This window comes from Bos grunniens, chromosome 19, assembly GCF_055505025.1.
Source record: "Bos grunniens cultivar Pamir isolate PY7600 chromosome 19, Bosgru_T2T1.0, whole genome shotgun sequence".
Lineage (NCBI taxonomy): Eukaryota > Metazoa > Chordata > Mammalia > Artiodactyla > Bovidae > Bos > Bos grunniens.
Genome location: NC_141183.1, coordinates 41,600,303 through 41,616,471, shown reverse-complemented (window position 1 = coordinate 41,616,471; position 16,169 = coordinate 41,600,303). Strand labels below are relative to the sequence as shown.

Sequence of the window (16,169 nt, the reverse complement as noted above, 5' to 3'; positions counted from 1 at the left end):
TAGTGGCTGTACTAGTTTGTATTCCCACCAACAGTGTAAGAGGGTTCCCTTTTCTCCACACCATCTCCAGCATTTATTGCTTGTAGACTTTTGGATAGCAGCCATTCTGACTGGCGTGAATGGTACCTCATTGTGGCTTTGATTTGCATTTCTCTGATGATGAGTGATGTTGAGCATCTTTTCATGTGTTTGTTAGCCATCTGTATGTCTCCTTTGGAGAAATGTCTGTTTGGTTCTTTGGCCCATTTTTTCATTGGGTCGTTTATTTTTCTGGAATTGAGCTGCAGGAGTTGCTTGTATATTTTTGAGATTAATTCTTTGTCAGTTGCTTCATTTGCTATTATTTTCTCCCATTCTGAAGGCTGTCTTTTCACCTGGCTTATAGTTTCCTTTGTTGTGCAGAAACTTTTAACCCATTTGTTTATTTTTGCTTTTATTTCCAATATTCTGGGAGGTGGGTCATAGAGGATCCTGCTGTGATTTATGTCAGAGAGTGTTTTGCCTATCTTCTCCTCTAGGAGTTTCATAGTTTCTGGTCTTATATTTAGATCTTTAATCCATTTTGAGTTTATTTTTTGTGTATGGTGTTAGAAAGTGTTCTAGTTTCATTCTTTTACGAGTGGTTGACCAGTTTTCCCAGCACCACTTGTTAAAGAGATTGTCTTTTCTCCATTGTATATTCTTGCCTCCTTTGTCAAAGATAATATGTCCATCAGTTCAGTTTAGTCACTCAGTCGTATCCGACTCTTTGCGACCCCATGAATCGCAGCACGCCAGGCCTCCCTGTCCATCACAAACTTCCAGAGTTCACTCAGACTCACGTCCATCGAGTCAGTGATGCCATCCAGCCATCTCATCCTTTGTCATCCCCTTCTCCTCTTGCCCCCAATCCCTCCCAGCATCAGAGTCTTTTCCAATGAGTCAGCTCTTTGCATGAGGTGGCCAAAGTACTGGAGTTTCAGCTTCAGCATCGTTCCCTCCAAAGAAATCCCAGGGCTGATCTCCTTCAGAATGGACTGGTTGGATCTCCTTGCAGTCCAAGGGACTCTCAAGAGTCTTCTCCAACACCACAGTTCAAAAGCCTCAATTCTTCGGCACTCAGCCTTCTTCACATAGGTGCGTGGATTTATCTCTGGGCTTTCTATTTTGTTCCATTGATCTATATTTCTGTCTTTGTGCCAATGCCAAACTGTCTTGATGACTGTGGCTTTGTAGTAGAGCCTGAAGTCAGGCAGATTGATTCCTCCAGTTCCATTCTTCTTTCTCAAGATTGCTTTGGCTATTTGAGGTTTTTTGTATTTCCATACAAATTATGAAATTATTTGTTCTAGCTCTGTGAAGAATACCATTGGTAGTTTTGTAGGGATTGCATTGAATCTATAGATTGCTTTGGGAAGTACACTCATTTTCACTATATTGATTCTTCCAATCCATGAACACGGTATATTTCTCCATCTATTAGTGTCCTCTTTGATTTCTTTCACCAGTGTTTTATAGTTTTCTATGTATAGATCTTTAGTTCTTTTGGTAGATTATTCCTAAGTATTTTATTATTTTCATTGCAATGGTGAATGGAATTGTTTCCTTAATTTCTCTTTCTGTTTTCTCGTATTATTGTATAGGAATGCAAGGGATTTCTGTGTGTTGATATTATATACTGCAATTTTACTATATTCATTGATTAGCTCTAGTAATTTTCTGGTGGAGTCTTTAGGGTTTTCTATGTAAAGGATCATGTCATCTGCAAACAGTGAGAGTTTTACTTCTTGTTTTCCAATCTGGATTCCTTTTATTTCTTTTTCTGCTCTGATTGCTGTGGCCAAAACTTCCAAAACTATGTTGAATAGTAGTGGTGAAAGTGGGCACCCTTGTCTTGTTCCTGACTTTAGGGGAAATGCTTTCAATTTTTCACCATTGAGGATAATGTTTGCTGTGGGTTTGTCATATATAGCTTTTATTATGTTGAGGTATATTCCTTCTATTCCTGCTTTCTGGAGAGTTTTTATCATAAATGGATGTTGAATTTTGTCAAAGGCTTTCTCTGCATCTATTGAGATAATCATATGGCTTTTATTTTTCAATTTGTTAATGTGGTATATTACATTGATTGATTTGCAGATATTGAATAATCCTCGCATCCCTGGGATAAAGCCCACTTTGTCATGATGTATGATCTTTTTAATGTGTTGTTGGATTCTGATTGCTAGAATTTTGTTAGGGATTTTTGCATCTATGTTCATCAGTGATATTGGCGTGTAGTTTTCTTTTTTTTGTGGCATCTTTGTCAGGTTTTGGTATTAGGTATTTGGTATTAGGGTGATGGTGGCCTCATAGAATGAATTTGGAAGTTTACCTTCCTCTGCAATTTTCTGGAAGAGTTTGAGTAGGATAGGTGTACGCTCTTCTCTAAATTTTTGGTAGAATTCAGCTGTGAAGCCACCTGGACCTGGGCTTTTGTTTGCTGGAAGATTTCTGATTACAGTTTCAATTTCCGTGCTTGTGATGGGTTTGTTAAGATTTTCTATTTCTTCCTGGTTCAGTTTTGGAAAGTTGTACTTTTCTAAGAATTTGTCCATTTCTTCCAAGTTGTCCGTTTTATTGGCATGTAATTGCTGATAGTGGTCTCTTGTGATTCTTTGTATTTCTGTGTTGTCTGTTGTGATCTCTCCATTTTCATTTCTAATTTTATTGATTTGATTTTTCTCCCTTTGTTTCTTGATGAGTCTGGCTAATGGTTTGTCAATTTTATTTATCCTCTCAAAGAACCAGTTTTTGGCTTTGTTGGTTTTTACTATGGTCTCTTTTGTTTCTTTTGCATTTATTTCTGCCCTAATTTTAAAGATTTCTTTCCTTCTACTAACCCTGGGGTTCTTCATTTCTTCCTTTTCTAGTTGCTTTAGGTGTAGAGTTAGGTTATGTATTTGACTTTTTTCTTGTTTCTTGAGGTATGCCTGTTAAATGTTTTTTAAACCCATCCTTCCTTTTTAGACTCAATGCTCTGATTTAGCCTCTAGTCAACTTTCTTTCAGTAATTAATAAATTTTGGATGCACTGGATCTACACTGCTGTGTGTAAGCTTTCTCTAGTTGCCATAAACAGGGGCTACTTTCTAGCTTTGGTGTCCAGGCTTCTCATTGCAGTGGCTTCTCTTGTTGTAGAACACGGGCTCTAGGTGTTCAGGCTTCAGTTATTGTGACCCACAGGCTTAGTTGCTCTGAGGCATGTGGTATCTTCCATGAGCAGGGATCGAACTCATGTCCCCAGCATTGCAAGGCAGATTCTTTAACCCCTGGAGCACCAGGGAAGCCCTCTAGTCAATTCTCACTTAATAATTTACTCTTAATTGTTGTGCATGCCTCCGGTCTTGTTCTTCTCCAAACCATCCACAGGATGGTCTTTCAGCACCAAAGCGTGATCATATGTCCTGCTCAGAATTCTTCTCTGTGTCAGAGTAAAGTCTAAATTTGATGTGTTGCTTCTACAACTTGTGCCCAGGAAGACATATGCTTCTGTCCAAGCTTAGTGCTTTCTTGAACATTTCCATTTCCAGTGGTCTTCTTTCCATAATCTGTTTTGGATCTGGAAGTGGTGGCTCAGAATCATTCCAATAACGTGTGGTCTTTAGTGTTTGTGAGGTGAATTTGGACTTTAGGACTCCTTGTCATTTCTTTGATTTGTGCCCAGTTCTCAGTCAAGTGTAAATATATACAGTATTCTTGCCTGGAGAATTCCATGGACAGAGGAGCCTGGTGGGCTTTAATCCATGGGGTTGCAAAGAGTCAGGCACAATTGAAGTGACTTAGCATAGCACAATACATATATATATATATATGTAGGAATTCCCTGGTAGCTGAGTTGGTAAAGAACCTGCATGCAGTGCAGGAAACCTGGGTTCGATCCCTGAGTCAGGAAGATCCCCTAGAGAAGGAAATGGCAACCCACTCCAGTGTTCTTGCCTGGAGAATGCTATGGACAGAGAAGCCTGGCAGGCTCCAGTCTGTGGTGTCGCAAGAGTTAGACATGACTTAGTGACTAAACCACCACCATATATTTAAATTTTATTTTTAACTGGATAATTATTAACTGGATAATAATTCACAGTATTATGTTTTCTGCCACACATCAGCATGAATCAGCCATAGGTATACATATGTCACCTCCCTCTTGAACCCCTCTCCCATCTCTCTCCCTATCCCACCCCTCTAGGTTGTCATAGAGCACCCACCAGCTTTGGGTTCCCTGTGACATACAGCGAATTCCCACTGGCTATCCATTTTACACATGGTAACATATATGTTTCAATGCTACTGTCTCAAATCATCCCACCTTCTTCCTCCCCAACTTTCCAAAAGTCTGTTCTCTATGTCAGCATCTCTATCAACCTTAGATAGGTTCATCAGTATCATCTTTCAAGATTTTATATATATGCATTAATATATGATATTTGTCTTTCTCTTTCTGATTTACTTCACTCTATAATAGGCTTTAGGTTCATCTACCTCATTAGAACCAACTCAAAAAGCTGTAGAAATACAGCGAGTAATATTCCATTGTGTTTCTGTACCACAACTTCTTTATCTTTTCATCTGTCGATGGACATCTTTGTTGCTTCCATGTCCTAGCTATTGTACGTAGTGCTGCAGTGAACACTGGGATACGTGTGTCTTTTTCAATTATGGTTTCCTCAAGGTAGATGCCCAGTAGTGGGATTGCTGGGTCATATGGTAGGTTTACTCCTAGTGTTTTAGGAAATTGCCATACTGTTCTTCATATTTAAAAAAAAAAAAAAACTTATTTAGGCTACACTGGGTCTTAGTTGTGGCATACAGGATCTTGAATCCTCACTGTGGCACACAGGATACTTTTTAGTTGGGGCAATGCAGGATCTTTTAATTGCATTATATGGAATCTTTAGTTGTGGCACGTGAGATCTATTCCTTCAACCAGGGATCGAACCCAGTCCCCTTGTATTGGGAGTGCAGCGTCTTAGCCACCGGACCACTAAGGAAGTCCCAGAAAATGTTTATTATTATTTCTTAATTATTTATGCCTTTGACTTACAATATAGCCATGGTGACAACAGAGGTATCCTGTACTGTCTCCGGTGCCAAATCCTTAGACTCCAGCCTGATTCTGAAGGGTGATCTTAACATTCTGGAGCAGATTTCTTCCAGAGCATAATTGTTTGGAGGTTTTATTGACTAACAATCAGACTTGCTTACTATCTCTTCTGCTGTTGCTTTGGCTTTGCTTATGAAAAGCTGAATTGGAAATTTGGCCTATAGCCTGGCAGCCTGGTGGATGGTTAGAGCCTACTCCAGAATACTTGTGTAATGAAGCACACACACTGCTATATCTGCAGTAGGGTCACATCGATGACAAGTTGTAATCCTGAGATTTGCTCTGAAAAGTGTTGGCGGCAAACATAAATATGCATAATGTGTTTGTAGCACTTTGCATTTCTGACTCAGACAAGAAATACACGGCTTGAAAAACAAGAGACCAGACTCCTGCTTTGCTGAGGGATAAAATGAAATCTAGAAAGAACTATGATGGTGAATTCCTAAAATTACATATCAAGTGGGTGCCAGAAAGAGAAGGAGCACACTACTCTTGTAACCAGGGAGGACAGCACCCCTCTTTCCCTTCCCCTGTCTTTTTTTTTTTTTTTTAATATTTATTTGGCTGCACTGGATCTATGTTTCAGCACATGGCATTGTTGATCTTCATTGTGGCATGCAGGATCTTTTTTAGTTGTGGCACGTGGAATCTAGTTCCCGGACCAGGAATGGAAGCATGGAGTGTTATCCACTGGGCCACCAGGGAACCTCCTCCCTTCCCTCATCTTGATCTTTGTCAAACCTTGCCTCCATATTTTGCTTCTTTCACCTCTCCATCAAACAATTTCCCTTATCAGTACATCTGCCACCAAAGACCAGGTTTTAAAAAAGGAAAAGATAAAGGAGATGCCAAAAACTGTACTAGAGAATTAATTTACAGGTAAAATCTTTTTACAGGGAACTTCCAATTAAATGGAATACATTTTTTAGGGAATTCCCTGCTGGTTCAGTGGTTGACTCCAGGCTTTTGCTGCCGAGGGCCCACATTCAATCCGTGGTCAGGGAATTAAGATTCTGCAAGCCTTGCAGTATGCCCCCCACCCCCTGAAAAGGAATACTTTGTTTCAATCAGTTTTTACTCAAATTTTGTTGACTCAATTATTTCTTGAAGTAAGTGGACTTGGAAAACTTTTATAATCAAAGTGTTCATTGTGTGCTAATAGCTTTGTTTTAATGGCATCTGAATGTGTGTGTGTGTGTGAAACACTTTGTCTCTTTTATTCTGAGATGTCCTGATATTCTTTAAATATTCCTTTCTCCACTTGTAGCATCTTAACCTCGAATAGGTTCTTATTTGAAAATTCAAAATATACTTTCTTTTTGGACTAGAATAATACCTTCCAGATTTTTCTCACATTTATTCCAAAGTTCTTCAATTTCCTTCCCTAAGCAACCTGTTACTATTTTTAAATGTCCTTCCAGATATATTTCATCCATATATAAACTTTACATTTATGTATATATATACATTTTTCTCTCCACTTAAAAATTTACAAGTGGTTGCTTAGTATTTTCTACGTATTCTGCACCTTGCTTTCTCTTGTGTTACATCTTAGAGAGATGTCATACCGGTGTATGTGATGGTGAATTTTATGTGTCAACTTGACTAGGCTACAGCATGCCCTGGTATTTGGAGATAGTATATTTCTCATTTGGGTTTCCTTTTCTGGCCCGTTTTTTTTTTCTATATTAATTTTTATTTATTATTATTATTATTTTTACTTTACAATATTGTATTGGTTTTGCCATACATAAACATGAATCCGCCACGGGTGTACATGTGTTTCCCCATCCTGAACCCCCCTCCCACCTCCCTCCCCATACCATCCCTCTGGGTCATCCCAGTGCACCAGCCCCAAGCTTCCTGTATCCTGCATCGAACCTGGACTGGCGATTTGTTTCTTATATGATATTATACATGTTTTAATGCCATTCTCCCAAATCATCCCCCCGTCCCTCTCCCACAGAGTCCAAAAGACTGTTCTATACTTCTGTGTCTCTTTTGCTGTCTCGCTTTTTAAAACTTTTTACTTTGTATTGGAATATAGCCATTTAACACAGGGCTTCCCTGATGGCTCAGTGGCAAAGAATCTGCCTGCAATGCAGGAGACTCAGGAGACGCTGATTCAATTCCTGGATCAGTGAGATCCCCTGGAGGAGGGCATGGCAACCGACTCCAATATTCTTGCCTGGAGAATCCCATGGACAGAGGAGCCTGGCGGGCTACAGGGGTTGCAAAGAGTCAAACATGACTGAAGTGACTGAGCATGCATGCATAGCCGTTTGACAATGCTGTGATGGTTTCAGGTGAACAGTGAAGGGACTCAGCCATGCATATACGCGTGTACCTGGTCTCGAGACTCCCCTCCCATCCAGGCTGCCACACAACATTGGGCACTCTGGCCCATTGTTAAAAACATATGTATTTATTTGGCTGTGCTGGGTCTTGGTTGTGGCACTCAGGATCTTTGTTGCATTATGCAGATCTTTTTGGGGGGCTCCAGCGCAGCAGTTGCGATGCGTGGGCTCTGGAGCACGCAGTCCTGGTAGTTGCAGCTTACCAATTTAGTTGCTCCATGGCATGTGGGATCTTAGTTCCCCGACCAGGCATCGAACCTATGTCCCCTGCATTGCAAGGCAGATTTTTAACCAGTGGACCACCAGGGAAGTCCCTCGCTCATTTATTGAGTGACCACAAAAGTTGCTGGTTTTGAGTGGAGTCCAGAAAAAAGGATGACTCTGCAGAAGGTCCAGGCTGCTGTAGAAGCTGCCCTGTCTCCCGTCATATGACCCATGAGATCCAGTGGTGCTTGAGGTAGGTCAGTGGCAGATAGGGATGCTGTTTGGAGCCTTTGGCAGCTGCTACAGGTGAGGCAAAGAAAAGTAGTTATTCACATTCTCTGTGGATAGCTACTCTCCTTTGGAGAAACCACACATGGCCTGCTACTGGGTCTTCACAGAAGCTGAATGCTTGGGCCATGAAATTACCATGCTCCCTGAGCTCATCATGAACTGGGTGTTATCTGACCCACCAACCCATAAAATCAGACGTGGACAGGAACACTTCATCATCAGGTTGACGTGGAATATGTGTGATAGGGCCTAAGCAAGCCCTGAAGGCACAGGCAAGTTACATGCTCACAGAATTCACATGGTCTTACGATGCTCTTACCACTCTGAAACACCTGGTTTGATGGAACAATAGAATGGCCTTTGGAAGATTCAGTTACAGCACCAGTTAGGTGATAGTACCTTGCAGGGCCAGGGTGAGATTCTCCAGAATACTGTGTATTCTCTGAGTTAGCATCTAGTGTATGGTATATAGACTTTATATTGCAGTATTTAAATATTGTTAATTTTACATGATCGTGTTTAAGTCATGTGCCATCAAGGTGAGTAAACATCCTCAAGGAATCACTATCTCTTATGGGGAAGGAATGAGTGCAGTTTTGGTTGCATACAGTCAAAGCTCAGCTCTTCATAATCCATATACTTGTATCATATTTGGCGGGATCATGATCTTGGTATTATCTTTATTTAGAGAGAAAGTGTAGTTTAAGGAGATGCATAGTGCCAAGTTGATAAGGGGTAGGCTTGTGATTTCTGCTTTATTGACTATGCCAAAGCCTTTGACTATGTGGATCACAATAAACTGTGGAAAATTCTGAAAGAGGTGGGAATACCAGACCACCTGACCTACCTCTTGAGAAACCTGTATGCAGGTCAGGAAGCAACAGTTAGAACTGGACATGGAACAACAGACTAGTTCCAAATAGGAAAAGGAGTACGGCAAGGCTGTATATTGTCACCCTGCTTATTTAACTTCTATGCGGAGTACATCATGAGAAACGCTGGGCTCGAAGAAGCACAAGCTGGAATCAAGATTGCCGGGAGAAATATCAATAACCTCAGATATGCAGATGACACTACCCTTATAGCAGAAAATGAACAGGAACTAAAGAACCTCTTGATGAAAGTGAAAGAGGAGAGTGAAAAATTTGGCTTAAAACTCAACATTCAGAAAACGAAGATCATGGCATCTGGTCCCATCACTTCATGGGAAATAGATGGGGAAACAGTGGAAACAGTGTCAGACTTTACTTTTTTGGGCTCCAAAATCACTGCAGTTGGTGATTGCAGCCATGAAATTAAAAGACGCTTACTCCTGGGAAGGAAAGTTATGACCAACCTAGATAGCATATCGAAAAGCAGAGACATTACTTTGCCAACAAAGGTCCATCTAGTCAAGGCTATGGTTTTTCCAGTGGTCATGTATGGATGTGAGAGTTGGACTGTGAAGAAAGCTGAGCACTGAAGAATTGATGCTTTTGAACTGTGGTGTTGGAGAAGACTCTTGAGAGTCCCTTGGACGGCAAGGAGATCCAGTCAGTCCATTCTAAAGATCAGTCCTGGGTGTTCTTTGGAAGGACTGATGCTAAGGCTGAAACTCCAGTACTTTGGCCACCTCATGTGAAGAGTTGACTCATTGGAAAAGACCCTGATGCTGGGAGGGATTGGAGGCAGGAGGAGAAGGGGACGACAGAGGATGAGATGGCTGGATAGCATCACCTACTCGATGAACACGAGCTTGAGTGAACTCCGAGAGTTGGTGATGGACAGGAAGGCCTGGTGTGCTGCAATTCATGGGGTCGCAAAGAGTTGGACACGACTGAGCGACTGAACTGAACTGAACTGAGGCTTGTGATACTTAATTTTATGTGTCAATTGACTGCGGTATGGATATTTGGTTAAACACTATTATAGGTATGTCTGTGGGGGTGTTTCTGGATGAGATTAACACATGAAATAGTAGACTGAGTAAAGCAGATTGCCCTCTCCAATGTGGGTGGGCCTCATCCAGTCAGTTGAAGGCCCAGACAGAACAAAATGTAAGGGAGAATTCACTTTCTCTACCTGCCTTCGAACTGGGACATAGGTCTCCTGCTGCCTTTGGACTCAGTAGGGACTAGAACTTGTACCATCAGCTCTTCTGATTCTCTGGCCTTTGGACTCAGACTAGAATTAATTATACCATCAGTTTTCCTGGGCCTCTGGATGACTGACTGCTGATTTTGGGACTTCTCAGCCTCCATGATCATGTGAACCAATTTCTTGTAGCAAATCTATGTGTTGGTTCTCTTTCTTTGGAGAACACAGACTGATACAGTGTATACAGAAATCTTAATTCTTTTCAGTGACTAGATTATATTCCAAACGATGAGTGTGCCATCTTTTATTCTTCCTCATTGGTACATAATTAGGTGCTTTCCAGTTTTCCAGTCTTTTTCTAAGTCCACCAATGTATCAGTAACTATCTGTACATATACATCTTTTTTTTCCTTTTCTTTTTTTTTTGACCTGGCCCATGTGGCATATGAGATCTTGATTATCTGACTAGGGATCGAACCTGTGTCCCTGCAGTGGAGGTGCAGTGTCTTAACCACTGGACCGCCAGAGATGTCCCAACACAGATATATTTTTGTGCACATATGCTTCTAGTCCTGAAGACCAAGGAATGTGATTCGTGAATCTTACGGATTACAAATATGTATTTGTCCAGTGCATGTTTTGTCTGATATCACATGCCTTAGAATGCAATTTCTCAAAAGGAAAACTCTGTAATGTGTATGTGCTATAAATGTCAGGCATGTTGTGGTTCCTTAACACATATTTTAAAACAATAATAGTTTGCAGAATAGCCAGTAAATTCATATGACATAATTAGCTAAATACCAGTAGGGGTATTTTCTTTAAGTGGGTCTCTTGAACCGCAGATTCAGAGAGCGTGCTCTCCATAAGTCGAAGGATGTTGGCTGTTCTTTACAGGAAGCCCAGAGAGTCCTTCAGGCTTCTTCTTATAACAAACACCCACTCGAACTATGATTTTGGAATCATTTCCATTGCAAATCCCCTCTTTCCACACCCCTTTAAAAGGCAGCTGCAATATTTGGCATGTAACCAGGGCCTGCTGCACCAACAATTCTCTAAATTTTATTTATATTTCATGCACAGTATGTTCAAACTCTCACTTTCCCAGGTGCCAGATGCTGGTTTGGACACACTCCAGTGGAAAGTGCTTTCCTGTAAAATAATAAAAGGAAAATGCTGAACAAACCACCTCTTTATACAGACTTGCACCTAGTATACCAGAGTTAAGTACTGTAATAATGACTTCACTATTTCCCCCAATTTGCAATCCCCCGAATTCCCTCCTCACCTCCCTCCACAACAAATACTTTGTCTCTAGGCATCAATAAGATGCTATGGTCCTCTTATATCTCTTCAGCGTTCACTTGAAAGCATCAGGGTATAGGAGTCTGTCTTACATGCTTTGGATCGCACCTGATGCAACCCATCCACAGGCATTTCAACTATATGATTTGGATGAGAAAAGAAAACATTTTAACCCACTTCCAGAATTTTAAAAAGATATCTAACAAATTAATGTCTGTTATGTTAATGGCTTTTATGTTTTCACTAAAAAGTGATGCTTTCCATGTGTTGGTAATAATACTGTCTCTGCAGTCACATAGAATTTTGCCAGGACTCTCAGAATGAACTCGGAATTCGCCTTTGTCATAGGGTTCTTGCCTGCCTAAAGGCAATCCTCAACCCAAAGAGCCTACTTATGAAATGAGCAGCAGTGTTAGGTGGATACTGAGAAAGTGGCTATCATTCAAGAGATTTCCAGTCCACCCGTGGTGTCTACCTCCGCCTCTTTCACCAGTTTCTGTGGTAACATTTCACTGAGCTGAGAACCAGTACAATTCCTTGTACTATTCCAGAAAAACTGGGAACCTTAGGCATGAAAATTTATGTTTGTGCCAAAAAGCTTGTGGTTATATTATGAGGTTTAAATGAACTCTTGTAAAGCGGGTTATGATTTGTGTGTGTGTGTGTGTGTGTGTGTGTGGAAAGCAGCTATAAAATACAAATATTCTGCTTGGTTGCTGGTATCCCGTTGTCTTTTCTTGCTCTTTCCACTAGATGGCGGTGGATGCCCAAGAAATAACTTGCAAAGGGCTGGTGGAGGGCGGTGAGAGGGGTGTTCTTTTCTTTCACTGGGTTGTTGGTAGCTGAGCTGGCACGCTCTTGTTCCTCTGTTGCGAGTGGGCATGGTATTTTTCTTTTTTCGTGTATGTGTTGGGGGGAGGCCGGAAGACTTGCCACAGACCACCTGTTTAATCCAGGTTCAGTTTAAGCATAGGGCAGCATCTCGCCAGCTGGCAAAAAAAAAAAAAAGAAAGAAAAATCCATAGAATTTCTCTCAACTATCAACAGACTTGGGTAGAAGCTATGGAACCGTTTCAGGAGAGCAGCCAGCATCGATTTAGAGATGCTTCGGCATCTGTTGCCTATATTTGTGGGGATGGAAGAGAGCAACTCGCTGGTGAGGAATGACCGCGGCGACTGCGATCAACCCACAAGTACTTATGGATTCCCTCCCATGTGCCCATCACCGGATCAGAAGCTACACAAAAAACATAAGAGGTGGCGTCCTTCCGGCCTCTTGTGGTAGAGAACACAAAACATACACAGAGAGATCATCAAGACCTAGCCGGACCAAGTTATCATTGTGTGAAGACGGTTAAGTCCTACAAGTATTATGAGATCAGTGGGGGTACAAACGGCCAACGGGATAGCCTGTGGGTAGAGAGAGTGCAGGGAAGAAGAACAAGGAGGGATAAGAGAACTCGGGTGGGAATCTCTGGAGAATTCCGGAGAGAATTTGGAATTAGGGAGCGAAGAGGAAATGGGAGGGAGGGGAGAGGCCAAGCCCGGCCCTGCGCGGACTGCAGCTTCGGAAAGGCTGGCTCAGCGGCCCCTTCTGCTTTCTTCATTTAGGTCCCAGGCATTTCCGACAGACCGGAGAGTCTCGGGTCAGCCTTCTCGCCGGGGCTATCTCGGGAGCACTTCGGCCACTCGGCGGGAGTAACCGCGCACTCCCGCAGCGAGGGCTCGGGAGGCAAGCGCGGCTACAAAGGGGGCGTGGCGTGGCGGAGGGGCGTGGCGTGGGCGTGGCGGGTGGGCGTGGCTCGCCTCCCGCCTGTGCCCGCCGACGCCGCCGCAGCTGCCGCCTCCGCCCGCCGCGCGGACCGAGGGAGCGGTGTCGCCGCCGCCTGCCCGCCCGGGTGCCCGCGAGCCCGGGCTGCGGTGGGCCAGGATGTCGGGATTCCTGGAGGAGCTGCTGGGCGAGAAGCTAGTGACTGGCGGCGGCGAGGAGGTGGACGTGCACTCGCTGGCCGCCCGCGGCATCTCGCTGCTCGGGCTCTACTTCGGCTGCAGCCTGAGCGCCCCCTGCGCGCAGCTCAGCGCCAGCCTGGCCGCCTTCTACGGCCGCCTGCGGGGGGACGCAGCGGCCGGGCCGGGGCCGGGGCCGGGGGCCGGGGCGTCGGCGGAGCCCGAGCCGCGGCGCCGCCTGGAGATCGTCTTCGTGTCCTCGGATCAGGACCAGCGGCAGTGGCAGGACTTCGTGCGGGACATGCCATGGCTGGCGCTACCCTACAAGGAAAAGCACAGGAAGGTGAGCGGCGCCGGCCTCGCCGCGCGTTCCCGGGAGCCGGTCCTCACGGCCCCCGGCGCCCCCGCTGCCCCCTCCTATAGTGCACGCGCTTCCCCTCCTGCTCCTCAGCTTCCCCTGCCTCTGCCCGCCCCGCGTCCCGGAACCCTGCCGGCTCGGGGTTCCCGCGGCGGCAACTCGGTGTCGATGCCAGGCCGCGCCCGCTGGGGAAGTTTGAAACCCCTCGGCCCCCGGGACCCTGACTCACGTCCTGGAGAGTCGAGGGCCGGGTCCCCCCATGTTGGGAGCCTCCCGTAGCGGGTGGCTGCGGTCGGGGGGGGGTTCCGACTCGGTGACCCCCAGCCCCGGGCAGAGGCGCGGGGAGGGGGCCCCTTCCTTCCCTCAGCCCTCGACTCCCCGCGGCTACCTGTGGTGGGGGGCAGGGCGCCGGCCCCCTACCCATAATGCCCGAATCAGGAAGTTTTCTCTCTTTACGAGAGAAATCTGCTTTCCTGAGGCTACCTCCTGCTGTGGCCGAAGGCGGGTCCCCCGGCGCCCTGGGGTGGGGGTGTCGGGCGCTGACCGTGGCTTTGGGCGAGAAGGGAGCTTGGTCGTCTCCCCTTGCCCTCCCTTCGCTCCCCCTTTTCCCTCCCTCGGACTAAACTAGAGGCCATCAGGGAGCCTTTCATTGTCTGGCTGTCCAGCCAGCCATCCCCCCTGATACCTCCCGGGCACTGGACCAGACCCGTCCATGTGGCTGTTAGTGGCTTGGTTGGTGGGCCACTGGTGTCTTGGCATCGAATTAAACGCTGAACCGATTCCTTAAGTGTAGACTGACCAGAAGAATGAGGATGGGGGAAATTTACACTCCTCTGTCAACTTCTCATTCCCTCCTCTCCCCCGGGTTTGCTGCTGAAATTAGCTTGGATTTTTGAGTGTGTCTGTTGGATGAAGATGTCTGTTTTAATAAAACGAATTCAGGAAATTTTGCCATGAATCGAAACAGAAAAAGTTTTGGAGCGCTCTTGCTTAATTAGTATGCCTGCTGCAACGTGTGAATCCAGCCGGGTTCTTTCCTGAGGAGAATCTCTGTTTATGGAGTGGACAGAAGGGTTCTGCTGGGGGCGTTTAGATTCCACTCTGGAGGATGGTAAGGGCATGCCATGTGTTTCTTTAATGCCTATAGAATCTTGTTGAGAAGCATGATTTAGATTTAGTGAGAGTAAAAGGCTTATACTGTGGCCCCAAATGTCTCAAGTAAATCATCCACAGAAGCAATGTAAGGTACAGACTTGGTATTCAAAGTATGAAACACAGTTTAACAAATAGAGTTTGTAAATTTAGCATTGGAAAAACATGGACTCACAAACCACACAGAGGCAACACTTCGCGTTTTAACCACTTTTTAGATGATCTTGCCCATATTTGACTTATCTGCTTGGTACAGGGCAGGGATATGAATAGCCAGTCCTTTTTTGCTCTAAAACATGGGAATCCTTTGTTTTCCTTGGTGGTAGTTTTTATGATCCTTTTGGGGAGGAGTAATGTCCAGAAAGTGATTTATCAAGAAATATTTTCATTATTATGGCCTATTTCTATTGTAGACCAAAGTCTGTGTAAAGTACTGTCCTTATTGGGCAATACAAATGATTTCTAGCTTTTGCAAATACACAATGATGGTAAAATGTTACAGACTTAAGGTCTATTGTTGTTTTCCCCCGTAAGTGATGGAAATAAATTTTCTGGATAGTAAAATAAGGAGCAAATTGAGATGTTTTGCAAATGCCTAAACCTTTTTTTTTTTCCCAAAAAGAATATTTAACGTGACAAAAGACCCTGATGCGGGAAAGATTGAAGGTGGGAGGAGAAGGGGATGACAGAGGATGACAGGAGGCTTGGCATGCTGCAGTCCAAGGGGTTGCAAAGAGTTGGACACGACTGGACGACTGAAGAATAACAACAGCAACAACAAGCCATGCCTGCTTCACTATGTCTGATCAAGTCCTTTTGCACACACACAGACAAAGTGGTTTGTGACCCCAGCCTGGGCCTGTTCATTTCGCCAAGATGAGGGTCTCGATGAGACAGGGCAGACCCTGATTTGAAAATGCACTTCAGTTTGCTGGCACATGCCCTCGCCATGGTGTGTTAGCATCTTACCAATTTATTTTTTGCTCAGAGTTTTTCTGACTCACATTCTATAGTTCACTTTGTTCTCTAAAACAAGTCGCGTTTTTGAGAAGGTAGTTTCTGCCCCTGGATATTCGTGAATAGGCAACTTAAGATTTGATCCTAGAAACATTCTTTTTCATGGTGACATACCAGGTAAAAAAGCTCTATCCAGCTGGGTTTCTTATGGAAAACATACTCTTGGAAATTATAACAGCTGTGTACTTACTTTGGAAGAAATTATTCTCTCCCTTGAAACCAAAGAGATGTAAAAACATTCCTTTTCTGTAACTTCGAGTTTTTGTCTCTCTTGTTTGAAATCGGGGTGCTGAGAAATCTGTGTGCTTGTGATGCCAATTCTGCGATAATAGTGAAAAACC

General features: G+C 44.1%; 1 protein-coding gene across 2 annotated transcripts in view; it reads left to right on the top strand.

Moving 5' to 3' along the window:
• The first annotated feature begins 13,148 nt into the window (after nt 1-13,148).
• The window catches only part of NXN (nucleoredoxin), a 162,987-nt gene continuing 159,966 nt past the window's right edge, over nt 13,149-16,169 (top strand). Inside the window, exon 1 of one of the 2 annotated variants that reach the window (XM_086359843.1) lies at nt 13,149-13,644. In XM_086359843.1, the coding sequence (XP_086215969.1) occupies nt 13,285-13,644 (360 nt within the window). In that variant the 5' untranslated portion in view covers nt 13,149-13,284. The remainder of the gene's footprint in view (nt 13,645-16,169) is intronic. The other variant, XM_086359844.1, reaches the window with a different exon arrangement.